At 37.3% G+C, this 27,978-nt stretch overlaps 2 protein-coding genes across 6 annotated transcripts; one reads left to right on the forward strand and one right to left on the reverse strand.

Moving 5' to 3' along the window:
* Positions 1-11,177, reverse strand: bloc1s6 (biogenesis of lysosomal organelles complex-1, subunit 6, pallidin). Of its 3 annotated transcripts, XR_008603546.1 has the most exons (8): positions 11,033-11,177; positions 10,762-10,865; positions 7,010-7,169; positions 4,743-4,830; positions 4,562-4,648; positions 4,343-4,458; positions 1,475-1,576; positions 1-1,365 (listed from the first exon to the last, which is right to left on the reverse strand). XR_008603546.1 is itself a non-coding variant. In XM_023265959.3 (7 exons), exons 2-7 carry the CDS (start codon positions 10,823-10,825, stop codon positions 1,567-1,569), a joined length of 525 nt encoding a protein of 174 aa, XP_023121727.1. In that variant the 5' UTR covers positions 10,826-10,865; positions 11,033-11,177; the 3' UTR covers positions 1-1,566. The 3 variants fall into 3 exon arrangements, 2 of the variants coding, with proteins under 2 accessions (XP_023121727.1, XP_023121728.1); XM_023265959.3 differs by having other exon boundaries at positions 1-1,576; XM_023265960.3 differs by lacking the exons at positions 1-1,365; positions 1,475-1,576 and having other exon boundaries at positions 1,907-4,458; positions 11,033-11,176.
* Positions 8,976-27,662, forward strand: slc30a4 (solute carrier family 30 member 4). 3 transcript variants are annotated; one of them, XM_055015938.1, is made up of 9 exons: positions 11,211-11,364; positions 13,857-14,385; positions 17,254-17,400; positions 19,205-19,358; positions 19,714-19,789; positions 19,820-20,017; positions 21,173-21,278; positions 21,381-21,515; positions 26,429-27,662. In XM_055015938.1, exons 2-9 carry the CDS (start codon positions 13,983-13,985, stop codon positions 26,581-26,583), a joined length of 1,374 nt encoding a protein of 457 aa, XP_054871913.1. In that variant the 5' UTR covers positions 11,211-11,364; positions 13,857-13,982; the 3' UTR covers positions 26,584-27,662. The 3 variants fall into 3 exon arrangements, with proteins under 3 accessions (XP_035802178.2, XP_054871913.1, XP_023121726.2); XM_035946285.2 differs by lacking the exon at positions 11,211-11,364 and adding an exon at positions 8,976-9,027 and having other exon boundaries at positions 19,714-20,017; XM_023265958.3 differs by having other exon boundaries at positions 19,714-20,017.
* Positions 27,663-27,978: the final 316 nt, after the last annotated feature.

The following is a 27,978-nucleotide window of genomic DNA, read 5'->3' on the forward strand; positions in this document are numbered from 1 at the left end:
TTAAGTGTAACAAGATAATTAATAATCATGGGTTCATAAAACACAAAAAATGCTTTTCATTGTGAAGGAATGCGTAGTCACCTGATAACACACAAGGTTGCAAAGTAGATCACGTGAACAAGAAATCACCTAAAATAAAGTAATTGAATGAGAGTCTGCACTTTTAATACATATTTCTGGTGAGTAAAATACTTCAAGAAAGCCCCAATTAGTCAAAAAACACCTGATTGATTCATTACACCTGCAATTCTTTTCTTTTTTCTTTGTTTTTGGAGATCATTTTCCTCTCATTCTTTGATTTATGGCATGTCCAAACATAACTAACCTCTCTCCCTCTGTGGTCTTCACATCACACTGACCCAGTTTCAGAAAAATGAAGACAAACAACAGCAGTTGGCGTTGCGTAAGGCGTTCATATATCCAGCCACTGTATTTAGGTATACACAGAAAATCTGTCAAACAAAAAGCCAAGGTGGAGGTACTGAAAGCTAAATGAGAAGTGCGGTTTCCAGTGCTCTGGCTCACTTTGATCGGTGTTGGAAGCCTGTTGCCCCTCTCCCTGATTCTGGACCCGTCCGTGGCCACACTGTGGTGCAGTTTCCGCTCCAAGAATGACTGGGCGTGGGTGGACCGAGCCGTGTTGGTTTTGACTGAGTTTCCTGCTGTAGTAGTGAGTATAAAATTAGTTTTATGTGAAATGGAAGGGGGTGGGACGGACACATGGTGGCGTTGGGACACAGAGGAATGTAACCTACTTTTTCTGTCAACAAACTGCTGTTTGCACGGCTGGTATGTGACAATAATATATAAAATTTGTGAATAGAGACGATGTTTTCGTGAAAACATCAGCCTAGTGTTTACCAATTCAGCGGCAATTTAGGGTTTATGTGGGGACCGACTTGGAAACCAACGAGGACAAGAGTCAGTAAACAAAGATCAGTTGTTCTTCTGCTTACAGTCAGTTACATTCACCTGGCATCTAATGGGATAAAGGAACAACAAACCAGGTTGTTGTTTACGCCCTGAATGGAAGACAGAGACTGTTCAGATAGAGTTGAGGTGTAAAAGGGGTGAATGCTCTAATCAGATCATCCTTCATCATCAGTAACATCAGTAGGTGAAGAAGCAGCACATCTGGACCTCGTGTCTCCAGGTCTGGTGAAGTGAATTAGTCTCTGCTGACACCTGGTGGACTCAGATGCTTAATGCAGCTCATATCCAGCAGTCATCATCCATCCATTATCTATTGATCCATCCGTCCATTATATATACACTGCTGAATCCTCATGGGGGGGCTGGAGTCTATCCCAGCTGACTTAGTGTGAAGGCAGGGGACACCTGGACAGGTAACAGTCTGTCACAGGGCTACACATAGAGACAAACAATCACATTCACACCTACAGACAATTTAGAATCATCAGTTATTCACCTCAGCATGTTTTTGGACTGTGGGAGGACGCTGAAGAAAACCCACTCATGCACAGGGAGAATATGGAAAGTCCACCGGGGACCTTCTAGCTGCGAGACGACAGCGTGAACCACCAAGCCACTGTGCAGCTCCAGCAGTCAGGTGGAACTGAAACAAGGAAGTTTACACGAGATGTGATTCTCATACAAACTGGCTACAATAGCATGAATTTACAGCTATTTACTGGTATTTGAAAGAAAGATTCTGTATATTATTATTATTATTATATCATAAAGTGAAGCACGGTGGTGGCAACATCATGATGTGAAGCACGGTGGTCCCAGTGGATTAAATCATGTGTGGTTATGGGTGAGTTGAGAAAAAAAAAAAACAACTGGAATCTGTCATCCGACCTTTGAGCGCATTGTAACAGGAAAAAAAATTAGAATGCAGAAGTCAAGGGTTATTATAACTCACAATCTAAGTGATAGCCAGAGATGAGTTTCTATGAGTTTAATCATTGACCAGAGAGGAACTTTATATGTATAAAAACAGGTCCTGATAAAAATGTTGCACTCAAGCCATAAAGAAATAAAATGCCAGTCAAGCTGCTACAAATCACTTTGTGTTGCTTTTATTATTAATTGTACTAACAGTGGAGATCCAGGCGTGACTAGTGCATAGAAGCCTCTTGAAAGGTCCGTTAAACTAATGTATAGATACTGTGTATGGAGCAAAATTTGGTACATTTTATCATCCATTATCATATATTATCCATATATATATATTATCTGGAGCCCACAAATACAGTCAGACAAACTCAGTGCAGAACTATTTGACTTTAAACGACGTACCAGCTCTAGAACATTCAACATTAACAGGGCCTGAAGCCCACAACAACATATATTAATACTGAGTCTTTAGCAGAAGACAGCGAACGCACGGATTCTCCCTGGAGATCAAAAGTTATTTGTTCTGTTTGCAGGGGAATGCAAGGTTGATAGTGGGAAGTACCAGCATTTGATGATTTAGTCCATGTCTTTGGTTTGTGGCGATCTTGGCAACGTCAGAGAGGATCGAAGCAGAGGTTTTACAGGTTTTAGAACATTTACAGAGAATCACATATACAGTCTCTAGGGTCAACCATTTTCCAAAGCAGGAAACTGTTGATTGAAATGCATTGTTTTTTTTTTTTGTTTTTTTTTACAAAGATTAAGCTTCTAAGTAATTATAAAAAGACTGTTTCATGCTTTCAAATTAAAAACTACTGTTTCAAGGTTGTTTCTTGATGCAGTTTAAGTGCAAAGACAGGTGAGAGCTGTCATAGAGGAAACCACAGGAGTCAGACCACCAGATAACAACTTGGAGCTCCTAACTCAGGGGTGTCCAACATGAGGTCCACGGGCCAAAAGCGGCCCGTCAGAGGGTCCAATTCAGCCTTCGAAGTGTAAAAATTCCAAAGAAGACATCAATTGCAAATTGTAAATTAGTAAAACTGTAAATTTAAAATAATTTCTAGACCATGACAGGTTGTCTTGATCATAAAGTAAAATACTAGATTGCTTATTGTTCTTTTGTCGTTTTGTGTCCCATTTTTGTAATATTTTGTCATGTTTTTGTCTTTTTTTGTCTGTTTTTGTTGTTTTTTTGTCTTATTTTCGTCATTTTGTGTTTTGCTTTATTCATTTTTTGTCTCGTTTTTGTCATTTTGTGTCTTTTTTGTCTCACTTGTGTCATTTCTCCTTTTTTTTTTGTTGCTTTGTGTCTCGATTTTGAAAAGATTTGTTGTCTTTTGTTGTTTTTTGTCTGACTTTTGTCATTTTGATCAGAAAGGAAAATACTATGTTGTTCAGTTCCAGATAGCTGTGACTAAATGTTTTGTTCCTTTGTAGACACTCTGTGATCTGTAAATCGTAATGTGTAAATATTAAATTGAGGCTTAATGTTTTTGAAATTGAACTTATTTTTCTTAACAAATTTCAGGTTGTTCATAATGTTTTGTAAAAAGAGAATTCCTAACATTTTCAGAATGTGTTTTTTTTTTTTTTTTGCACTGAAACAAAGGAAAAATTTGAAGTTCTCATTATTTAATGGCTATTATGCTGTGATTTTACTGGTTCAGTCCACTGGAGATCAAATTGGGCTGAATGTGGAACCTGAACTGAAATGAGTTCGACACCCCTGTCCTAACTCAAGTGGTTCCAGGTCATTTCTGTGCTGGAAACAAAGACAAACTGAATATATGATTGAAGCCAATCTCAGTCCTTTTTTTTTTTTTTTTACGGTTTCTTACAACATATATGGCTGCAGAAACTGTCCTCCAAAAATTTTTAAAAAGGCAATAGACATGTTCTTTACTTGAACCTATCTTTATGAAGTAAATGCTAACTGCACAAATGTAATGATTGTAGAATAATCAGCATTTTAGAGGCTTCTTATTAGCCTTGCTGTGTTAAGTTCAGAACCTAACAGGTGCTTAACTTGAACTCAAATATATTTCTAGCACCACAATTCCAGTTTTAACTGATTAAAATCACATCTATATTGCCTAAACTGTGACATTGTGCATCATTTTTAAGCAGCCATGAGCACCGCAGTAGAACGTAACAATAATACAGGTTGGGAGATAATTAAAGTACATGTTAATAGTCAGGATTACACGTATGAAGCATGGTTCAAGTAGATGGAAATACAATAATTAACTGATTGGAAACAGAAGTCGCCCTGTTCGTTAATCATGTTTGGTATCTCATTTCCTCTCCAGCTGAACATCTGATTCTCTTTCTGTGTTTTGTCAAAAATATCTTAAAATCTAAATACTTTGGAAAATGGTCAGCTGTACTGTGACGTATATTTGACGTAGAACGACGCCCTAAAACATGCAAAACCACCTGAGCGGTCCTGGAATAGAGCAGACATGCTTGGGGATCCTACGTTCTTTTGGCAGGTTTGGCGATGAGCTGCCTCTCCCTCTCCTGCTCCTTCTCACGCTGCTGCTCCTTCTCCAGCGCCTCCTTCTGCTTCTGCTGCTGCAGCTTCAAAGCTCTTTTCTGTGGAAAAAGAAAAGCCATGATTTAATCAGCGTGTGCGCAGTTTTAATGAGTTTCCATGCAATAATTTGCCTTTATCTTGGAGCACAGCGTCGACGGATACCTTTAGTTTAGTCGTCTTTTCATGGAGCATAATCATCTCTTTCCTTATGTTCACCAGCTTATTGTGGTAAACTTTCGCCTCTGTAAACTAAAGACAACGAACTGGATTAGAAATCAATCCTGCTGAGAGCAGCGAGTACAAACACGAGTATGAATGAGATTAGAATTAAGCCCAAACATACCAGGGAGTTGAGGTCCACTAAGGTGTTACATTCTCTGAACTTAGTGACTTCTTGGTCCAGTGTGTCTAACAAGATCAGCTGATTTTGTCTGGTTGAGACAAAAACATAAAGCAGGAAATAAATGTCAGCTAGTGCACTTTTCTACCAAAAAATATCACTTGTGTCTCTGGACAACTACTGAGTATTTAACATCAAAACTTCACTGAGGCAGAAAACCACATGCAGCATTTCTAGTTGTTTTACACGATCTAATCTGTGGAAGTGAATTCCAGTAAGTGAAAGTTTTTATAACCACATAAAGAACCACATCCAGGTTAATGAATCACCTCTTTCTCATGTTTCCGTACTGCGGCTGTTTGTCAGTGTGTTTGTATGTGTGTTACTGCTGTACGGGCAGTTAATAAAAGATCTTTTACATCTTTTTATTTAATTCACACGCATTAATAGACTCTATCGTTGCAACTCATCAACTCATCACTGAGTGGTCAAAGGGGTTCGCAGCCATGATCACAGCAGGACTGATCCAATGTGATTGTTAAATGTCTCTGCACCTCATGTAATTTACTACAACTGTTTTCTTACTACCTCCCAAAACCACATTAACCCCTCTGTAAAGCCCACTGTTGCAGAAATAGGACATAAGTTTTATTATTTTTTAAATATTATTTAGTAATATATACACACACACACATATATACATACACACATACATACATTCTCATTTTCTTGTGTTCTTTGAGTTTTCTTTGGGTTTACATATTATTATTATTATTTATATTTTTTGTTTTATTAAATTTTTTGTAAATTTTTTTTCTATATACGTTTTATATATTTTCTTTTTTGTTTTTTGTGCTCATTTTCTTCATCTATTTGGGTTTATATATTATCTTTATCATTATTATTATTTATATTTCCTGCAATTTTTTTTTGTATATTTGAGTTTTTATATATATATATATATATATATATATATATATATATATATATATATATATATATATATATATATATATATATATATATATATATATATATTAAAATAAATATTTTTTTTGTTTGTTTGTTTGTTTGTTTGTTTTTAATTTATTTATTTATTTATTAATAGGAAACTTTTTTTAAAGAAAATATACTAAACTTTAATGTTAACATTAATCTGGTTACAAACCTGTCTGTTTTGTACTTGAATTTCCCTCAGGATTAATAAAGTATCTATCTATCTATCTATCTATCTATCTATCTATCTATCTATCTATCTATCTATCTATCTATCTATCTATCTATCTATCTATCTATCTATCTATCTATCTATCTATCTATCTATCTATCTATCCGTCTGTCTGTCTGTCCGTCCGTCCGTCCGTCCATCCATCCATCCATCCATCTATCTATCTATCTCTTTAGTGCTCTCATCTTAAATCGTAACATTTTACTTCTACTCAACCATCTCCGATTTGCCTGAATTTATTTATTTCTATCTTTTGTCCCCCCATTTTTTAAACAAGTAATTCATTAGAAATCGCCATCTAGGTTTTGTTTTGTGATGAGTCCTTACATATGGTTCAGAAAACATCACTAACTGTCATCTGCATTATCATTTTTTTGGATAATGTGTGCTCCTCAAATTTTAATGGGAGAAAGTGCGTTGACAGCAATTTTTGAAAAATAATATCTTGGAAAGTATTTGATATATTACGCTAAAATTTCACAATTGCTGTTTTAGACATTCATATTTTAGGATTAAAAAGTTTGAAGCAACTCAGAGAAGGTCGAGCAGAAGGCCCCTGACGATTTTGGATGGAATAACCTTTAGTTTTTCTTTACTCAAATTTTAAACATCAACTCAGAGGACAATCTACAAGCACCTTTGTACAGTTTCAGAGGCCAATTAGGTCAGATTATCTCAGCACCTGAGCTGTTTTTACTCATGTGTTTTATGACTGTTTTTCTACACTTGAATTCAATCTTTGAAAAGTTTAATGACTGATGAGATCCGCCCCCACATCCCTGAACTAATCTGAAAAACTGCACCTGCAAGGACAAATTCATCAATGATTACAGTCTTAGCTGTACTAAAACCAGGACATAAACCCTGTTGTCCCATTTAATTATCTCCTTCTGATTGAGCCAAATGCCATTCCACATTTACAGCTACCTCCTCTGAAACAGACTGGATGAGACATTATATAGTTCTCATTAGTGGTGAAACCACTGCTGCACCTGTAAAGTGTTGACTCGTGTCATGAAACAGTAAGTAAGGGAATCCTCACGTGAGCTCTTGGAGTGCTCGTTTAGAGTTTTGTAGATCTGGTAGGTAGTGAGAGAGTAATCCCTCTGTGAGTTTGTCCACTGTTTTCTTATCCACGTAGACATTTTCTACCGGCGCCGAGCTCTCCGGTTGTTGTGATTCCAGCTGTTCTGATTGGAGATCTGTCAAATGTTTAAGAAAAGACATTCGAAGCATTTAGTGTCGTGTCATAAAAGTCCCAAACAATTAACCAGTTGTCCTTTTACTGAGGTCTGACAGCTTCACAAAGACTGGAACTACAACTTTGTTTAAAATTATCTACATTATGTCACATTTAAAAAATGTTGAAGACTCTTCTAATATTTTATTAGTTTTTCATGAAAATAAACACTTGAAAATGTTCGTATAATAAGCAGAACACAGTAAAACAGTGTTGTGAACTCATTTAAATTGACTTGCATACTGTTGAATTGTTTGTGACAGTGATTCAGAACATTTTCAGCTTATCTCACCTTATCTTGTATCTCATTTTTGCTGCTCTGAATCTCCAGTCTGACCTACTGCAGTGACCGATTTATGCTTCAGGAATCCTGGGCCAGAAATCATCTGACAAAAACTAGTTTTACTCATTAAATTCACCTAATATTCAAAACCTATAGCACCTGTCTATAGCAACTGTCTGCAAGTGCTTGTATCTTGTTTATTATGTTTTGTTCTACTTTATTGATGACTATTCCTGTTATTTTATAGAGTAAACAGTCTGTGTAATGTGTAATGGGATGCTCCAGTGACTTTAATGGTAAATGGACTGCACTTACACTGCTCTGTGTTTAGTAGACACTCCGCCTCGTTACCTGAACCACAGCCGCTCTCATCATAAATGTGAGTTTACTCATCATGATTACTGTTTTGTCTGTATAGACAGCTCTGCCTCTGGAGGAGCTTTAAAAAGAATATCAAGTCTTTGGGGTTTTTCTGAACTTGGAGAATTCAACTTTGAATGTGAAGGTGGAAACATACTGGCAGTTACAGTGAGTGCAGATGGTTTAAAAATGCTATCAAGACATTAGGGAGAGATAGTAGGGATGAGATGTTTGTGACTTTTGAAGTATTAAAGTTTGAAAATGTAGAAAAAAACATATATAAACTTCTGATGTCCACATTTTCGACATTTTTGGAAAATCTTTGAACATTTTTTGGTGGAAAAAAAGAAATGTTAAAAATGTTTCTTTAAGAACATTCACAAAAAAATCAACCAAAAGAATTTGGTTGGAAAATATTCAAAGTTTTACTGATATATATGGAATCACTTTAGATATTTTTAGGATTTTTTTGGGAAGATTTTTACTCATTTTTTGAAAATACTTACAAGAATTTTCCTGCCAATTTTTTATTTTATTATTTTTTTTAAATAAAACTTTTAAGGGAAACTTTTGAGGAATTATTGGAATTTTCTTCCTGAAGGTTTTGCAAATTTTCAGAAATTTGGGGATTTTTTTTGCTGAATTTTTGGATTTTCTTCAGGCAAGGAAACAATATTTTTGGTGCCCATAAATGAGGACAACAGGAGGGTTAAATAATACTCTTAAGACTCTACGATATTACATATTATGCAAATTTAGCTGAATAATTTGAGCTAATTTAAGTTTGACGTTCTGGCACATCAGGAATACTAAGCCAAACTGCTTTGTCAGACATTTCTTGGTCATTATCACAACTTGGACATTAACATAAATATTATTTATGAGCCATAAACTGGTAATTACAATAAGTCGTGCCTGACATGACTGTTGCATTGCCAGAAACGTTTCTGACTTGCATCATGACAAGTGCAAAATCCACTATTACTAATAATTAATTAAAAATATGTCAACCGGAAGTCCCTGGAGGAAACTAGGGCGACAGTTATCCAAATTACAGGAACTGCAATCTTGTTTGGACTATGGTAAATGATTCACAACGTACTACTATAAAACAATCACTATGGTGTGAGAGACATGCCTGCAAATCAGATTCACCCGGATGGAAGGAAACATGCAGGTATATTTTTCTATATTCTTCCTCATTTGTATTAGACAGACTTTATTAATCCACAGAGGGAAATTCAGTTGTTACAGCAGCTTTCGTATTCAACAAGGGAGTAAACAACAAGACAACACAGAATATTAGGGTCAGATATAAAGTGAAGATAACATAAAATAAAATAAGAATATAGAAAATAGAATATAGATAGAACAAAAATTAACAAAATATACAAGAATATACAAGAGTGATACAGAAATGTGCAAATGAGAGTGTGCTTATATGTGCAATCGACATAAGAAGGCGCAGATGAGTTTACAGATATGATGAAGTGTATTGTCACTTTACTCTTTCAGCCTGCTAATGAAACGGCAGAATTCCCCCTTGGGCATCATTTCTATTCTATTCTAGTTTGGTACAGACCAAAGCAGAAATCACACCATCATTTTTGCATGTTTTTGAGTGAAGGAGGAATGCAGTAAAACTAGGGTTACCAAACGTCCTGTTTTCTCGTCCTGTCCTGGTTGTTTTTTTTTTTTATAAAGTGGTGAAAATGTCCTGGTTTTCATTGTGCCACTAAATTGATACAGATATTTTTGTTAGTTAGCTTTTGTAAATTTGTGAGAGCTACTTTTATTAAAGTTGGATTGCTAATATAGCAGAGGTATTTTTTAGTTTTTTTAAATACAGAAGAGACATTATTTCTATCTTTATTTCATTCGTTATTTTTGAAACTTGTCATAATAAAACACGTTGAGCAACCTCTGAGAAGCCTATCTGGTAATATAACAATTTTCTATCCATACAGAAGAGGCTTACTTTAAATGTATTGAAATTATAAGGCATCTTTGAGTAATCTTCGGCTACCATTTGAGTATCTCATTGCCAGGCCAAGTGTCCTGATATTTAGTAATCAAAATATGGTCACCCTAGTAATACCATTCCCACTAAAAATGTGACTCATGCTGCAATATTTATTGAGATAATGACAATTTGATGACCAAGTTTTATTTTGCGTATCACTAATCTCTGCAGTAACCATTTAAGTTTCATGCTGTGCCTATGTTTTTAACTTTTTATTCATATTTTTTCTCTTATATAGACCAATATTTAGACTATTGTGTTGGTGTTTGTAGGGTTTGTGGGTTGTCTGTGTATGAAATGCTGCTGTCACAAATAATCCTTGACAGGATCAATAAAGTATATATTCAGTTCTATTCTTAACCAAGTGTTGCTGGAGATTAAAAGCTAAAATAACCCATTTAGGGACATGAAAAAGGAATGCTCATGGCTCATAGGTGAATAATGGTGCATATGAAGGCATACAACTGGATTAACTCCTGTTGTCCTTATTTACGGGCACCAAAAAAATATTGTTTCCTTGTCTGAAAAAAATCCAAAAATTCTGCAAAAAAAAATCCCACAAATTTCTGAAAATTTGCAAAACCTTCAGGAAGAAAGTTCCAATAATTCCTTAGAAGTTTCCCTTAAAAGTTTTATTTTAAAAAAATCCCCCAAATTTGGCAAGAAAATTTGTGTAAATATTTTCAAAAAATGAATAAAAATCTTCCAAAATAATCCTAAAAATATCTAAAGTGATTACATATATATCAGTAAAACTTGTAATATTTTCTTTAAGAACATTCACAAAAAAATCAACCAAAATCCAGTTGATTTTTCTGTTAAATTTATGGTTAAATATTCTGTAGTGAGATTCACAGCAGACAGCAGGTCGCAAATGAGCTGACACACCTTCACTTTGTGGAAGTTCACTCTGAGACGAGGGTCCGTCCTCTTCCATCCCCTCCACCTCCATGTGCAGCGACTCTGCCGACTCAGTCTGCTTTTTTAAAAACCTGCACAGAGGCACCAAGACCTCTGACAGTTACATTATCTGATGTAAACAACCAGTTCAACCAGCAGGCGCTAGTTAGCTTATCCCAGGCTAGCTCTATAATGAGTGAAGCATGACCAGTCAGCAGCTCTCTAATCTGCAAATACTCCACCCTAGTCGACGTCTCACCTGATTTAACGTCTCTTTAACGGCGGATGTAGTCGTGAGGAGTTAATGTTGGCAGAGATGGACGACAAAAACAGAAAGAGTTGTTCGATTTTGCTGCTGCGACTGACTGGGGAGGAAGGAAAAGTACAAAGCGTCATGTGACTAGCACGTCATCACGTGACTCCCGCGTCATCATATGACTGCGAGCGGTGCGGGTGCGGGCGAAGCCAAACTTGCTAGTCGGACTGAGAGCAGAGGTGGTGAAAACGGTCCGATGTTTCCTCCGGTATTATAATGACGCCTTTTATTTCGAACAACAGCTAACTTTGTACGACTGAAAACCACATCTACCGGTAAGTCCGCCTCGTGTTTCTCCGCAAACTGAGCGCACAGTTCACACGCTGTCCGTTAGTCGACCCGTTCGGAGAGCTAATAAGCAGCTAGCTTGTCGCTGTTCAGCCGAAGAGGGTGTTTTTAGAAGAACTGAGCTCCGAGTTTGTCAGCTCAAGTGGAAATGTTAGTAAGTCAGGCGTTTGTCCTTAACAAAACAAGTTACCAGCCTGTTGGCGGTGTGGATAGATGTGTTCGGATACTTGTCGTTGAAATTGTTGAGCTGTTCGAGGCGTTAAACTGATAGCAGGTAAAAATCAATATGCTTTACAGTCATGGATATATCAGGGATGGTGCAGTTCCCCTCCAAAAAACACTAAAAAGAAAGGAAAAAATGCAAGATGTTGACAAAACAGATGATGTGTTTGTGTATGTGAGCCATATGTATAAAATAGAATAGGTCTTTGTTGTCACCTTTGCAAAAAACAATGAAAATCAGTTTAGCACTCTCCACATAGCAGCATTAAAATAAACTATATAAGACAGAGGTGTCAAGCTCATTTTGGTTCAGGTTAGTACCACATTCAGCTTAATTTCATCTTAACCCCCCTGTCGTCCTGCGGGTCACACTGACCCGTTTTAAAGTTTGAGAGAGAGAGAGTGTGTGTGTGTGTGTGTGTGTGTGTGTGTGTGTGTGTGTGTGTGTGTGTGTGTGTGTGTGTGTGTGTGTGTGTGGGGGTGGGGGGTGGGGGGGGATTCACAGTGAAAACTTGAACATTTTCAACATTTTTGGGAAATGTTTGAAGATTTTTTTGGTGCCAAAAAAGGAATGCTAAAGAAAATGTTTCTTTAAGAACATTCAGAAAACAATCAACCAAAATCCAGCGAAATTCGCTGGATTTTGGTTGATTTTTTTTCCAAATGTTCTAAAAGAAAATATTAGAACTTCTACTGATATATATGTAATCACTTTAGATATTTTTAGGAGTTTTTTTTTAAGATTTTTACTCATTTTTTGAAAATATTTACAAGAATTTTCTTGCCAAATTTGGGGGATTTTTTAAAATAAAACTTTTAAGGGGAATTTTTAGGATTTTTTGGAAGATTTTTATTCATTTACATTTTTTATTTATTTTTTTATTTTTAAAATTCTTATTTCTTGCCAAATTTGGAGATCTTTTTTTTAAATAAAACTTTTAAGGGAAACTTTTAAGGAATTTTTGGAATTTTCTTTCTGAAGATTTTGCAAATTTGTATAAGTTTGGGGAAATTTTTGCTGAGTTTTTGTTTTTTTTCAGACAAGGGAACAACTTTTTTTGGTGCCCATAAATCAAGACAACAGGAGGGTTAAGTGGACCGGACCAGTAAAATCACAGTATAATAACCTATAAATAACAACTCCAAATTTTTCCACTGTTTTAGTGCAAAAAGGTACATTCTAAAAATGTTCACATTTAATCAGCTATCTTTTTACAAACCAATAACATTATGCCTCAGTTTATCATTTGTAGACTATCTACAAAGGCACAAAACATTTATTCACAGGTATCTGGAACTGAATGATACAGTATTTTACTTTAAAAAAGACAAAAATTAGACAAAATGTTACAAAAATGTGATACAAATTGACAACAGTGGGAAACAAAATGACACAAAAGTTACAAAGCAACAAAAAAATGGACAAATGACGCAAACGAGACAAAAAATGACAAAGCATGAAACAAAGCGACAAAAACGATGCACAAAACAATGAATAAAGCAAAACGCAAAATGACTAAAATGAGACACAAAGGAAACACAAAAACGAGAAACAAAACAACAAAAACGTGAGACAAACAATAAAAATCAGACAAAAAAAACAAGACAAAATATTACAAAAATGAGAAACAAAAGAACAATGACCAATGTAGTATTTTACTTTATGATCAAAACAACTTGTCATGGTCTAGAAATTATTTTAAATTTACAGTTTTACAAATTAACAAATTGCAGCTAATGTCTTCTCTGTAATTTTTACACTTTGAGGGCCGGATTGGGCCCTCTGGAGGACCGGTTTTGGCCGGTGGGCCACATGTTGGACACCTCTGATATTAACGCGTACTAAAATATATACAACTGAAATATAGGAGCTAAATATACAGTGTGGAAACAGTTTGTGGTTACAGACCTGCATAATTATCGCACGTGGTATGAGTTGCACTTAAACATGAATATTGCACTTGTTGGCGTGTGATATTGTCATTCAAGGGGGAGGCAGCAGACGTTTGACAGCTTGGAGGAATATAGGGCTGTTTATGAGTCTTTTGTTGTGGCTGTAACGTGTGCCTGAGTGGAGGGGAGGAAAAAGAGAGTGTCCTGGGTGTGAGGGGTCTCTGGTGGTTCCCCTGGCTATAATAGGTTATGCTAAGACAATTGTTATATTCATTGATGTTTTCATTATGTGTCACTTCAGAAGTAGTTGCTTTTCATTGTTATCTGCTTCCCTAACCATTATTTGCGGTTTGTTTCCCCGCAGGTGCTACGATGGATTAGAAATGCAACCCTACCATGGTGCGCTGCTGCAAAAATGTGAATGATTACCTCGGAGGACAGTGACATAAAGAGCTCATCTGGTTATACCTTGCCCTCGTAAACGTCAAAGATGTCAGGTGGGAACCTCTTCAGCAAGGTGCGTTCGACCTTCAGGAGGGAAACAAGCGACTGGGACCTGAGCGACACGGCTCCCTTTGACTTCTCCAATGAGCTGGTGGAGGATGAGGCGCCCAGATTCAACAAGCTGAAGGTGGTGGTCTCCGGAGAAATGTTGGACTACTCCGCCGGAGCTCCGTCCAACGGAGTGGCGGTGAACACGGTGGTGGTGCCACCGGTTGATGACGATGACTTCCTGCTGGACTCCTCCTCCAGCCTGGGCAGCCCGGGGTTAAACATGGACCCTTGTGACAATTGCACCAAGAAGAGGGAGATGATCAAACACAGGAAGGTGATGAAGAGGCTCATCATTGCGGCTTTGCTGTATTTTCTTTTCATGACGGGTGAAATTATAGGTAAGCACGTGCAGACTGAACCTCTGACTAAACCAGGAGTGTCAAACTCATTTTAGTTCAGGGTCCAAATTCAGCCCAGTTCAATCTCCAGTGACCAGTAAAATCACAGCATAGTAACCTGTAAATAACCACAACTCCATATCTTTCCTTTGTTTTAGTGCCTTAAAGTACAGTCTGAAAATGTTCACATTGAAGGAGTTATCTTTTTACAAAACATCACGAACAACCTGAAATTTCTGAAGAAAAATAAGTTCAATCTCAACAACATTCAGCCTCAGTTTATCATTTACACATTACAACTCACAGATTGTAAAATATCTATAAAGACACAAAACATTTAGTCACAGGTGTCTGGAACTGAATGATATAGTGTTTTAATCATGATCAAATGATCAAAACAACAAAAGTCAGACAAAAAATGAACAACCAAAAACAAGACAAAATATTACAAAAAATGGACCTAAAACAGTTAAAGCGAGAAACAAAATGACAAAATATGAGACAAACAAAACGAAACCAAACAAAAAAGACAAAAACTAGACAAAAAATGTTACAAAGTGACAAAAAAATTTGACAAATAACAGAAACGAGTCAGAAAATTACACAAAACGGCAAAAATGAGACAAAACATGACAAAAGCGAGAAACAAAACGACAAGAAATAGACAAACAACACAAGTGAGGCAAAAAAACACAAAGCGACAGAAATGATGCTCAAAACAACGAACAAAGCAGAATACAAAATGACAAAAATAAGACAAAAAAACACAAGTGAGACAAAAAAACAGAACAACAAAAATGAGAAACAAAACGACAAAAACGTGAGACAAGTGACAAAAGTCAGTCAAGAAACAACACAAAACATTACAAAAATGAGACGCAACACAACAAAAGAACAATGAACAATCTAGTGTTTTACTTTTTGATCAAAGCAACTTGTCATAGTCTAGAAATTATTTTAAATTGATAGTTTTTCCAATCTGCAGTTAATGTCTTCTCTGTAGTTTTTACACTTTGAGGACCGGATTGGACCCTCTGGAGGGCCGCTTTTGGCCCACCGGCCAGACATTGGACACCCCTGGACTAAACAGTTATTTTATTACTGCTGGTCAATCAGTGACTTGGTGGAGACCCATTGAAAGGCAGAAACCTTCAATGATCAACAACAAAACACGTTAGATTTTCTCTTTACTGTCAAAACTCAAGTTAGTAGAAAAAAAAGACAGCCTTCTGTAACATCATGAAACATTAACCTTTAGGAAGACGGATAATAAAAAAGATAGCACTAGCTGTTTCTTGTGTTTAACTGACTCAGCAGTTGTTCATCCTACTAAAGATCTCCCAGTTCTACATCAACATCATGGTTCCTGCAGCATCTCAGTCGGTGTGGCAAGCAGCTGCAGGCCCCTATGATTTATCATATCTGCTCAACCATCTCAGACATGTTGTAGGAAGTCTAAAACCTGTCAGACTTGCTTTCTCATGGCAAACCTTTTACATTGTTGGTTTACTTTCTGCTGTTGTTACAATTTATTCAGCTGTGGATTAATAATAATCTGCTTAAAGCACCAATATTTCAGAGGGGAAACATAAAAATGTTAAGTACAAAAATCATTAGGTTTACATTTGCTGGACTTTTGTTTTGGGCCCTATTTTTTCCATGTTAGATGGAGGGCTTTTTCCTTCTGAGTCAGTGTTTCTAATAAAACAAGGCTGACTAGTTTTTGTTAATAGTGTGTGACAGTTTACACCTTTTTTTGTTAGATCTTGAACTATTTTCCCTGTTTGTATAATTCGGTTATTATTTATCCAGCACAGTTACCAGAAAAATACATCTTGAAACACACTCCACAAGGCGTCTGTCCGTTCACAGCAGGTTACCTAGAAGTCTAATCACATACTTTGTTGATATATGTCAAGGGTGTCAAACATGCGGACCGCGGGTCAAAACCGGCCCTCCAGAGAGTCTAATCCGGCCCGAGGGACGACTTTGTGAAGTGTAAAATTACAGAGAAGATATTAACTGTAAACTGTAAATTTATAAAATTATAAATTTAAAATAATTTCTAGACCATGACAAGATGTTTAGATCATAAAATAAAATACTAGATTGTTCATTGTTCTTTTGCCATTTTGTGTCTCATTTTTGTGATTTTTTTGTCTTTGTTGTTTTTTTGTTGTCTGACTTACTGTTTGTCTCATGCTTTTTTTGTCTTATTTTTGTCATTTTGTGTTTTGCTTTTTTCATTTTTGGTTGTTTTTTGTCTCGTTTTTGTTGCTTTGTAACTTTTTTGTCTAATATGTAGTCACTTTTTTGTTTTGTTTCGCGTCATTTTTTGGTCATTTTGTGTCTCATTTTTGTCATTTTGTGTCTCGTTTTGGTAATATTTTGTCTTGTTTTTGTTGGGTTTTTTTTGTCTTTTTTTGTCAGACGTTGGTCGCTTTGATCATAAAGTAAAATACTACATCATTCAGTTCCACATATCTGAGACTGAATGTTTTGTTCCTTTGTAACACTCTGTGATCTGTAAACTTAATGTGTAAATGATAAACTAAGGCATAATTTTGCTGAAATTTCACTTATTTTTCTGAGGAAATTTCAGTTTGTTCATAATGTTTAATAAAAAGATAATTCATTAAATGTGAACATTTTCAGAATGTACTGTTTTTGCAGTAAAGCAAAGGAAAGATTTGGAGTTATTGTCATTTGTAGGTCATTATGCTGTGGTTTTACTGGTCCGGCTCCTGAGTTTGACACCCCTGATGTACGTTATCAGGGAGCCACACTCATGTAATTAGTGTTTTGTGTCTTGAAGTTGCTGTGCACAAGTATGCGATTTAAATTTTTCACATTTTCTTCTGCTTCCAGGTGGGTATGTATCAAATAGCCTGGCCATCATGACCGATGCCGTGCACATGCTTACGGACGTGGTGGGGATTTTGTTTTCTCTGCTGGCCCTCTGGCTCTCCACCAAACCACCCACCAAGAGATTCACCTTCGGGCTGCATCGCCTTGGTGAGTTTCAGAAGCGCTCACACTTCTTTCTTTCACTTCCTCTGAGCTTCTTCTGTTTTGTGTGAAGCAAACAGATGCAGATGAATCACGCTCAAAAAAGAAACCGTGTGTTCAGCAGTTCTAAGCAAAGCTCAGGTTCCAAACAGGACGGCTTTGATTGTTGGAGGTGCAGATTGTTGAAATTTCTGTCTGTCAGGAACAGATAAATTTGACTTTGGATGTCACCATTATGAACATCTTTTATTTCTTTTGAAAACTATGTTACTATTTTCCATCAGTGGAGTTTGGTATGGATATACAGAGACAAGCCACAGCATTAAAACCACCTGCCTGGAGGATTGTGTAGGACCCCAAAACAGCTTTGACACATCGGGGCGTGAACATGAGACCTCTGGTGGGTCTGGACCAAGAATGCGAGACAAAAACGAGACAAATAACAGCAAATAAACCTAAACACAAAATGCCAAAAATAAGGTAAAAAACACAAGCGAAAAAAACGGAAACACAAAACAACAAAAACAAATGACAAAAAAGACAAAAAGTAACAAAAACAAGACAAAATATTACAAAAACAAGGCACAAAACAAAAGAACAATGAACAATGCAGTATTTTACTTTATGATCAAAACTACTTGTCATGGTCTAGAAATTACTTTAAATTTATAATAAATTTACAGTCTGCAGTTAATGTCTTCTCTGTAGTTTTTACACTTTGAGGACCAGATTGGACCCTCTGGAGGACCGGTTTTGGCCCGCGGACCACGTTTGACACCCCTGCTTTAGTGCCTCTCCTGCACAATTATTCCACACACTTTTGTTATCAGGAATTTGTTGATTTTTCATATTAGGTTGTTACAATAGCTATTTTATTTACAAGACGGTGACGCTAGAAAAGAAATGCACCAAGTTAGATTTTTTTTTTAAATCAGCAAAATAAAAGATTTTTTTTAAATAATGAAAAAGTATATAAAGCTATTACCAGTTTTGAACTTCATTTTTGGTGATAAATGTAATCTGTTGGTGTCTGAGGACACCATGTATAACATCAGATCAGAGGAAGAAACTGTTGATTTAAGTGTGATTATATTGTCCTCAGATGATAGATATTTGTTTTCTTTCTGTCTTTACTTTTCCCTTCATTAATGAGATATACAGCTTTCATGGATATCTTACAGATGTGATTATATTCCCCTGCTCTTTGACATACTGCTATAATTGAGACACAGTTTACAGAGAGAAAATGATTAGACATTAGTCTTCAATATTCCCGCAATCCCCTACCTCTCCTCTCTCCATTCCCCTAAGACTTGGATCACTTCTTGCAAAGCATACAAATCCTCCCCTTTTAGAGGCTCTTACAAAACAAGATGAAATAAAAACAAACACTCAAGGAGAAATGGAGGAAAAGGAGGAAAAGCAAGGCAGACTGTTAAAGAGAAACAATTTCTTAGTGCATTATTACAAGGCTGTTTCCAAATTAGATTATTGCAGGAGCCAAAAATATGCCGTATTTATTCAGAAACCGAGTGTTGCATTGAGAGTGTTGCATCCTTAAGACTAACTGACAGAACACATTTTAGATCTTATTAAAAGAGGGACATTATGCTTAATAATTTGAAAGTAATTTAGTCAGTAAGTGGAATTGAATAGATAGAATAACTCTTGTGTAACCGCTTTTCTTCTCACACATCCTTTCTGTCTTAGACGTAGCTGTTGAAATATGTTTTTTTTCTTACGCAGCTTCTATTTTTTGTTGCTCTAAATATGCTTTGTACATGTGACTGACTGTGACTTCCTGCTATAGAGGTTGTGTCGGCGGTGCTCAGCGTGTTGCTCATCTACATTCTGACGGCCTTCCTGCTCTACGAGGCAGTTCAGAGGACGGTACACCCAGACTTCAACATCGATGGAGATGTCATGCTCATCACTGCAGCTGTGGGTGTGGCTGTTAACATCATGTAAGTGAAAGCGGTCAGTGAAGGGAAAATCCACAGGATTTTACAAAAGAAATGCAGAAACACGTCGAAAGAGTGTCGCAGAAAGGTTGAACGGTTGAGTCAAAAGTAAAGTCAGAGCTGTACGTCATAGCTTCCAGTGTTTTTTACCACAGTGTGTAGTTAAACAGAGCAACTGCAGTTTCTGAGTCAGAAACCATGATGTCAGCTGGACTAAATATATTTAATGTAGGGGCGTATGATAATATCAGCCCACCGGTGTTATCAGCCCGATACTGTCATATATAGCCAATATCGGACATCCCTAATTTAGTGCTAATGCTTTGAATAAATCAGCCTCTTCTTTTGTGATTTTTAGAATGGGTTTCTTGTTAAACCAAGACGGTCACCTCCACGGCCACGGGCACGGGCACGGCCACAGCCACGGGCACGGCCACGGGCACGGGCACGGCCACGGGCACGGGCACGGGCACGGGCACGGGCACGGCCACGGGCACGGCCACTCCCACGGCTCTGCAGCTGCTTCCAGTTCACAGTCGGCTGGTTCAGGTCAGCAGAGGGCTCACAGCAGCCTGGCTGTAAGAGCCGCCTTCATCCACGCTTTGGGAGATCTCGTCCAGAGCGTCGGGGTGCTCATCGCTGCCTACGTTGTCCGGTTCAAGGTACACAGCTTTGTGAAAGAACCGCTTCCATGAATGTTTCAAGATTCAACTTTATTGTTATACACACAGCAGAAACACAGTGGTTACCCTGAGTGATGAAATTCTTATTTATTTATTTATTTGAAATAGCACATAAAATGAGATCAGATAAAAATGAGATCATAAAAATAATAAAATAAAAATGAAATAAAATGAGATAAAAGATAGGTACAAATAAATTATATGTGTGTCGTATCTGAACAGGCCGGGGGTATGTGCAAAATATTCCTTTGAATGTTCACCATTAGCAAGGTTTACTTTTAATGTTCCTGGAGCCATCGTTTGGAAATCTCTTGCAGTTGATATAATTTATTATTGATTTCAGTAGATTCAATAATAGTTTTACATGATAAAAAGTTCAGTGGTAATTTAGAATAGAATAGAATATATGCTTTATTGACAGCAGCATTTGATACACAGACAACCCACAAACTCGACCAACACAGTAGTCTAAATATTGATCTATTAGTCGTATATCTATATTTGTTAGGGAGGGGAAAATACATAAAATGTTAAAACATATGCTCAGCATATACTCATAAGTTAAAATTAGTAAGAATTACTGAGAATTGAAAAGTCTAACTGCAGCTGGTAGGAAGGACTTCCTGCTGGACTCAGACCTACACTGTGGAGGAATTAATCTATGGCTGAAAGTGCTCTCCCTAAACACCTCCAGACTGTACTGGGTGAGAAGCATTGTTCCTATCTGAGTTTAGTTCATGTTCATTTAGTCAGTGGCTGACTGAAGATTATACTAGAGAACATCCCACAGCACAGTGTGAACTCAGCTTAAATGTTTGCTGAGCTGTCATCCTTGTCTGACTTTAAAACTGTGCAGTAATGTTTGTCAAACACTAACTCATCTTTACGAGACATTTAAACTGAAAAATATTGACTCAGCGTCAACAACAACTTGTAAAACGAGTAGCCATAACACCTGACAGTCTTTCGTTTTCCAGTGATGTACTGTATGTCTGTGTAATTGTTGGCTCTAACTGACTTGAGGTTAACTACTGTGATAACTGCAATCAGCAGCAACAAAGACGTGCATTAACTACAGTAACTTGTGGTAATTGTGTTTGATGAAATGTATAAACTTTGATTCTGACTTCACAGCCGGAGTTGAAGTTGGTGGACCCCATCTGTACCTACATCTTCTCCATTCTGGTCCTCTTCACTACATTCCGCATCATTCGAGACACAGGAGTGATCGTGCTGGAGGGTGAGTCTTGGCTCCTGTTGCAGAGTGCTGTCAGGCTGTGTTGTTTAGCGTGAGCGACGGTCTGAGAACAGTAATGGTGTTGTCTTTATCTCGCTGCATCAGGCGTTCCCTGGCACCTGGACACTCAGCGAATCAAAGAGGACCTCCTGCAGCTGGAGGATGTCCAATCAGTCGATGAGCTGAACGTCTGGTCGCTGACAGCTGATAAGACTGCAGCACTAGTGCATCTACAGCTAAGTGAGTACTTACATGAGTTTATTAGAGTCAAAAACAGAGATTGCACGCAGAAAATGATTGTGTTTTTCAGGTATTCTTGACTTAAAACGTTATAAAATTGCACAAATGACTATAGGAAAACACAAAATGACTCAATGAGCCACATAATTGTCATAAAAAGAGTCAAAACGACTTCAAACAGACTGATATTGACCAAAAATGACCACAGAGAGACACAAACTGACAAAGAAACACAAAATGACCACAAGAGGCTCAAAAAGACACAAAATGACTCAATGTGACACGTAATTATCATATAAAGATAAAAATGACGAGAGACACACAAAATAACTACAAGAAGTTGTAAAATGAACACAGAGACACACAAAATGACCACAAATGGACTGAAAACAGCCACAAAAAGGCATAGAATGACCACAAAAGATCTAAAACACCCACAAAACAGTCTGAAAATGACCAAAAAAGAAACAAAATGAGCACAAAGACACACAAAACAACCACAGATACAACATGACCATAAAAGCATACAAAATAACCCAAAATGACCACAGAAAAACACAAAATCACTCAGTGAGACAGATAATTATCATAAAAAGACGCAAAATGATGAGAGACACAAAATAACTACAAAAAATTGCAAAATCACCACAAAAACACCTAAAATACATCACAGACTGAAAACTGCCACAAAAAGACCTAAAATGCCCACAAAACGGACTGAAAATGACCAAAAAAGAAGCAAAATGAGCAGTTGATGTGATCTGGAATTAACACACTTCCTTGAGAGGTGTTTTTGTAATGGGGAACTTAGTTGAAAGTGATTTCTCGGACACAGATACAATGTTTTTTATTTTTTTTAATAAAAATGTATGCAAGATAGAGCCCATGGACTTCAGAAGTCCCTCAATTGACCCCTAACAACTGAATCCATTAGATATCATTGGCAGTGTGCTGTTGGACACTACGGCTCATCGTTTATGTAAGATTTCTTCAAACGCAGTAAAGTTAGGTAATGAGTGTCAATGAACTTTTGACATGTCAACGTCGTGGCTTCACTGCTTTTTGGCTCTGACTGAGATTGCGTTAAATGTCACTGACCTGTCAGAGCAGAAATGTTTGTGTAAAATCCGTCTCCTCTGGAATTGCTTTGGTCTTTTTTTTAGTAATGCTGCCACCATCAGCCTTCACAGCAGGGATGATGCTGGACGGGTGGTTTGCTGATACTTGTTGCTGCCAAACAAAGCATGTTGGAGGAGTTTTTATCAGTCCACAGAATGTTTTTCTTGTAAGAAAGTGGAGCACCAATTCTTACTTTTTGTCTTACCTTATCTGTGCAAATAATTGTATTATCGCTGTCAATGTATCACAGAATTTAAATAATCTTGACCAAAGACACACTAATATGTAGACTACTGTACATATATGACATTTATGCACATAATGGAAGTGCTTTACACTTTATATTCATACAACTTGTTAAGCAAACTGCAGTTTCTACACAAGAGGGAGCTGTTCAGTCATTGTGGAAGCAGTTCTTCTTCCTGCCCACTGGAAATAAAAGTCAACAGCAACAAATGTGCAGATATGTCAGTCTGAACTAAACCAACACTTGAGATGCAAAAAAATGAAATGAAACTGTAGATTATAGTTCAACTGCTTTGTGAAAACAAACAAAAAAACACTTAAGTCTCTTGTGAGTTTTTAAATGAATTGTCTGTGATGAAGTAGCAGTTTGACTGCAGCATGTCTGCTCTCATATCCTGTAAAAAGTGCTGGATGTTGTTATAAATTTGCTGGAAAAAACAGACACCTACAGTTAGAGTTGACCCAGCAGGAGAGTTCAGGTGAAAGTAATGATGTTAATGATTACTGACACTCACACCTGCATCAGCTCTGCAGCAGCAGTTACCATGGTGATGTAGCCAGGTTCAAACAAAGCCACCTTTGTGACTCTGAAAACTATGGATTTAGACTTACAATAGCTCTCTAACTCACTGATTATGACTGGTAGGACACCCCTCAGGTCTGCTGGGACGCCTTCCTCCTACTAATTTCTCCATTTGCTCTTCCTCAGTTCCTCTAATTGTGTCTTAGACCAGTAGAGACGTGTGGAAAACAACACAAGGAGAGAGAAGTCAAGCCTACGGCCATTTAACAACATGAGATATCCTCCAACAGCCGTTTTAAAAATGACAGCAATTAAATAAGACACTTGACACAGTTACGTCATCTGTCTTTTGCTATATTTAGTCCAACAAGGAACGAGTTATGTGACGATCGGTTTGTCCTTCTGTGAATCTGTCAAAAACAGACTAACAGATTTGGATGAAATTTTCAGGGAAGGTCAGAAATGACTCAAGGACCAAGTGATTAGATTCTAGCAGTGATGCGGCTTATAGTCTGGATCTACAGATTAGTTAAAGATTTTATTGTATCATTGCAGCACAGCGTCACTCAGTGAATGTTTTCTCTTTTTCCCTACATTTTTTCAAGTTCAAAAAGATCCCCTTCATCACAATGCAAGCTCAGAGGTCTTTTCCACGCATCCACAGATATTAGAGGAGTTTTTAGCTGAGAAGTTAGGCAAAGTATGTATGGTCATTTGGACAGAATTCATTCAAATTAAGAATCAAACTTTTTTCTCCAGTTTACCTTTTAAGGAGGGCAAAATTTGAGGAATGTGGGAAGCGCTACAACATCACATGACTACTCAAGAGCAGGTAGCAAGATAAAAGGAAGAAGAAATAGACAAAAGGCCTGAACTTATACAAGGCAGAGAGATGGGCAGATGATATGGCTCTCCGTGGTATGTGCATTCCACAGCTCTACTGACAGTAAGAGAAAATGTACAAGACCGTCAGATACAGGGGAAGATAGTGAATGAATCGTTTAAGCAGGAAGGAAGCTAAAGCAGCAATAGGGTAAGACTACGCTGCGGGTTAAGGGAGAAAAAATATTCTGTCTGCCTGATTCATCGGTACACCATGTGAGATAAGGGGCCAGATCTGAAGTTGAGCTGATGGTTGGGCACAAAGCTGTGCTGAGGATTGTGACATGACAACAAGTGAACGCTACGTCAGCTGCTGCATGTTTCGGTCACAGAATTTGGTGTCCGTACATAAAGTATGCATACATAACACATGCCTGTGCTCACCGCAAGGTCATTTTTTATTTATTGATTTATACATTTTGGGATTTTTAATTTAACACACAAGCTGTTTTTTCATTTCATAAAAGTGATGTGACACACAAAAGAATACAAGTGTATATTATCCACACATTTATGCTCCAGCTTGGCTTGTGTATTTCAGATGTGTGTCTCGACTCTTTCATACGTCGTGGATGCCAAAAAGACTTCTACACTTGTGCATCCTTGCTCATAGCTCTTTCACCAGGCTTCGTCTGCCCTTGAGACACATTTTAGGAACTGAGACGTCCTTCAACGTGGCACGCTGAGATTGATTTTCTGGTCACGAGCAGAAAGGTGGAGGAGAAAGGAGATGAGGAGGCTAAACTTAGCAGCATGAGATGAGCCTTATTGTTGGTGGAGAAGCTGTGAGCAACAGGTGTATCCATGATGTGTCCTCAACCAAAATCATATTTACACCTTTGACATAAAAGAGGCTTGAATTGAAGAGGGTAAAATACACAAACCATGTCATGTCTTCTTTAGACTCTGGTAAGCAAATAATTGAAAATGTGTGGAATCTATACGTTCTTATCATCTGACAGATATCATAAAATAGGCTGCAACAAAACAATGGGCGGATGATACAGCTCTTACATGTCATGTTTAATTGATGTTGATTTAAATCATGGGTGTCAAACTCATTTTAGTTCAGGTTCCACTTTCAGCCCAATTTGCTCTCCAGTGTTCCAGACCAGTAAAACCACAGCATAATAACCTATAAATAACAAAAACTCCAAATGTTTCCTTTGTTTTAGTGCAAAAAAGTACATTCTGAAAATGTTCACATTTAAGGAATTATCTTTTTATAAAACAATATGAACAACCTGAAATTTCTCAAGAATAAGTTCAATTTCAGCAAAATTATGCCTCGGTTTATCATTTACACATTACAACTTCCAGATCACAGTTTATCTAAAAAAAAAAAAAAAAAAATTTTAAAAAAAGGCACAAAGCATTTAGTCAGAGCTATCTGGAACTGAATGATATAGCATTTTTTTTAATGATCGAAGCAACAGAAGTTGGACAAAAACAAGACATAATATTACAAAAATGAGAAACAAAATGACAAAAAATGAGACAAACGACACGAAACAAACAAAAAGAGGAAAAATTGGATAAAAAAGTTACAAAGTGACAAAATGACAAAAACAAGACAAAAAAATTACACAAATGAAGCAAAAAGAAATAATTAGACAAACAACACAAAACGACAAAAACGACACACAAAAATGAATAAAGCAAAACAAAAAATGACAAAAATAAGACAAAAAATGCAAACGAGACAAAAAGGATACAAAAAAACGACAAACGACAAATGACAAAAGTCAGACAAAAAACAAAATATAACAAAAATGAGACACAAAATTACAAAAAAATGATGAGCAGTAGTATTTTACTTTATTATCAAAACAACTTGTCATGGTTTAGAAATTATTTAAAATTTATAGTTTTACTAATTTACAATGTGCAGTTAATGTCTTCTCTGTAATTTTTACACTTTGAGGGCTGGATTGGACCCTCTGGAGAACCGCTTTTGGCCCGCGGGCCTCATGTTGGACACCTCAGATTTAAAACAACAGTTTTGAGGCCAGGATATCTCCTCCTCACCTGCTTTTCTTGCATCTCTGGTGGGAGGAACTAAGACACAAGAAGAGGAATTGAGGATGTGGGGAATGAGATAAAGTTATTTGCTTTATATTTTAATCCATTTTTGTCTTGACAGCGCCCTCTAGTGCTCACAGCTGGGAGGACGTCCAGGCGAAGGTGCGCCACCTGCTGCTCCACACCTACGGTCTCAGCAGGTGCACGGTGCAGATCCAGACTCACCGGCAGAGGGTGGTTCGCCGTTGTGCACAATGTCAGCAGCCCAACGCCTAAACGGACGCTCACGTCGACTCCCGTGGTTCGTTTTCCGGAGCCAGACGGCAGAGGGGCCTGTACGTTACGCTGCTCAACGGCACAGCAGGAGCCACATCACATGGACGTATGTGGAGACAGGGTGGCGCCAGAGGACAGTCAGTGGACAACCAACAGATGCACATCTCTAATTAAAGGAGCCTCCAGGGACCGCATGCCCTCATGCTCGCAAAGCTTTTGGAGTGGAAGTTGAATGCTTCAGCTGAGCAGAATGAAAAAAAAATTGCCCTTAATTCACCATTAAAGCCTCTTCCGACAGGTAACTTTTGTTTTTACACTTTGATTTATCGCAGCTGACGTTCTGTCATCGGATGTACAAATTTTACTTTGTGTTACTAGGTGTGAGAGCTTCTTATTTTATAAAGGATGTCAGCAGATAAAAAGGTACCTCATGTGGTTTGGTAATAACTGGTCACAGTGCGTATAAGCTGTACTCCTCACCACCGGCAGATGAGGTGAGGAACAAACCTTTATCATCGTATCCCTTTGGTAGAAACGACATTTCATAAAATGCACTTAATCATTAATATTCCTCAGTGACGTCTGTTGTAAAGCAGATTTTTTTGAAAGAGAACTTGAGACATGAGATATTGTTTAAGTAGTCTACTGTGGCTGTACTGACCAACACCTAAAATAACTTGACATTTCTGACACTGGTATTTTATTCTAGCATGTCTCTTAATTAATTGTTGCAAACGAGCAACTGACAATCAGAGTGAGTCTGACTGGGTAAGGAGTAAATGTGGATGGGCTGACTTCATCCTTCCACTCTACACTCCTGCTTTTCCTCCATATCATAAACTGACAGTATATTAATGCATACAGATCTCAGTCATTTTCAGTATTTCAACGCTGCAGTGTTTTGTTGAAGCGGGAGTGAGTTAAAATTTGCCAATAATGCTGTTTATAGTGTTTTTTTTCCAAGTGTTGTGAGGCTGTGGAAAGTTTGTGGTTGAACCTTTCCACGTCTCTGATATTAATCATCACAGGAAATCAGGAACTGGATCACTTTTTTGTTTGTAATAAAGCCTTTAAACTTTTTCTGTCTCGCCGTCTCGTTTCTCGGAAGCAAACTGAGGTCAGGAAACGACACAGATTCGTACTATATCCAGTAATGTTCCACTTAAATTAGGAGTATTATGTTTGCAGAATTAGTGGATGTTTCACTCATGCCTTAATGTGCAATTAAAATGAAATGATCATCAGTACAGACCTATGTGGTGTTAATACAAACTGAAGAAATATAAAGTCTGAACACGATTTGAAAATGTTAGCTGTAGCTTTTGATCATTTGTCAATACTAGATGGTGCACTTCTGTAGAGGAAAGAAGAATGAAACGCTGCCTAAACTGTATG

This window comes from Amphiprion ocellaris, chromosome 1, assembly GCF_022539595.1.
Source record: "Amphiprion ocellaris isolate individual 3 ecotype Okinawa chromosome 1, ASM2253959v1, whole genome shotgun sequence".
Taxonomy (NCBI): Eukaryota; Metazoa; Chordata; class Actinopteri; family Pomacentridae; genus Amphiprion; species Amphiprion ocellaris.

Coding starts and splice junctions, on each gene's coding strand:
- bloc1s6 (XM_023265959.3), bottom strand. CDS start 10,825: ATGGAGGTGGAGGGGATGGAAGAGGACGGACCCTCGTCTCAGAGTGAA. Junction 7,170..10,761: donor TGAACTTCCACAAAGTGAAG/GTGTGTCAGCTC, acceptor AACATTTGACAG/ATCTCCAATCAGAACAGCTG. Junction 4,831..7,009: donor CGAGCACTCCAAGAGCTCAC/GTGAGGATTCCC, acceptor TGTCTCAACCAG/ACAAAATCAGCTGATCTTGT.
- slc30a4 (XM_035946285.2), top strand. CDS start 13,983: ATGTCAGGTGGGAACCTCTTCAGCAAGGTGCGTTCGACCTTCAGGAGG. Junction 19,359..19,713: donor GGTGTGGCTGTTAACATCAT/GTAAGTGAAAGC, acceptor TGTGATTTTTAG/AATGGGTTTCTTGTTAAACC. Junction 21,279..21,380: donor AGGAGTGATCGTGCTGGAGG/GTGAGTCTTGGC, acceptor TCGCTGCATCAG/GCGTTCCCTGGCACCTGGAC.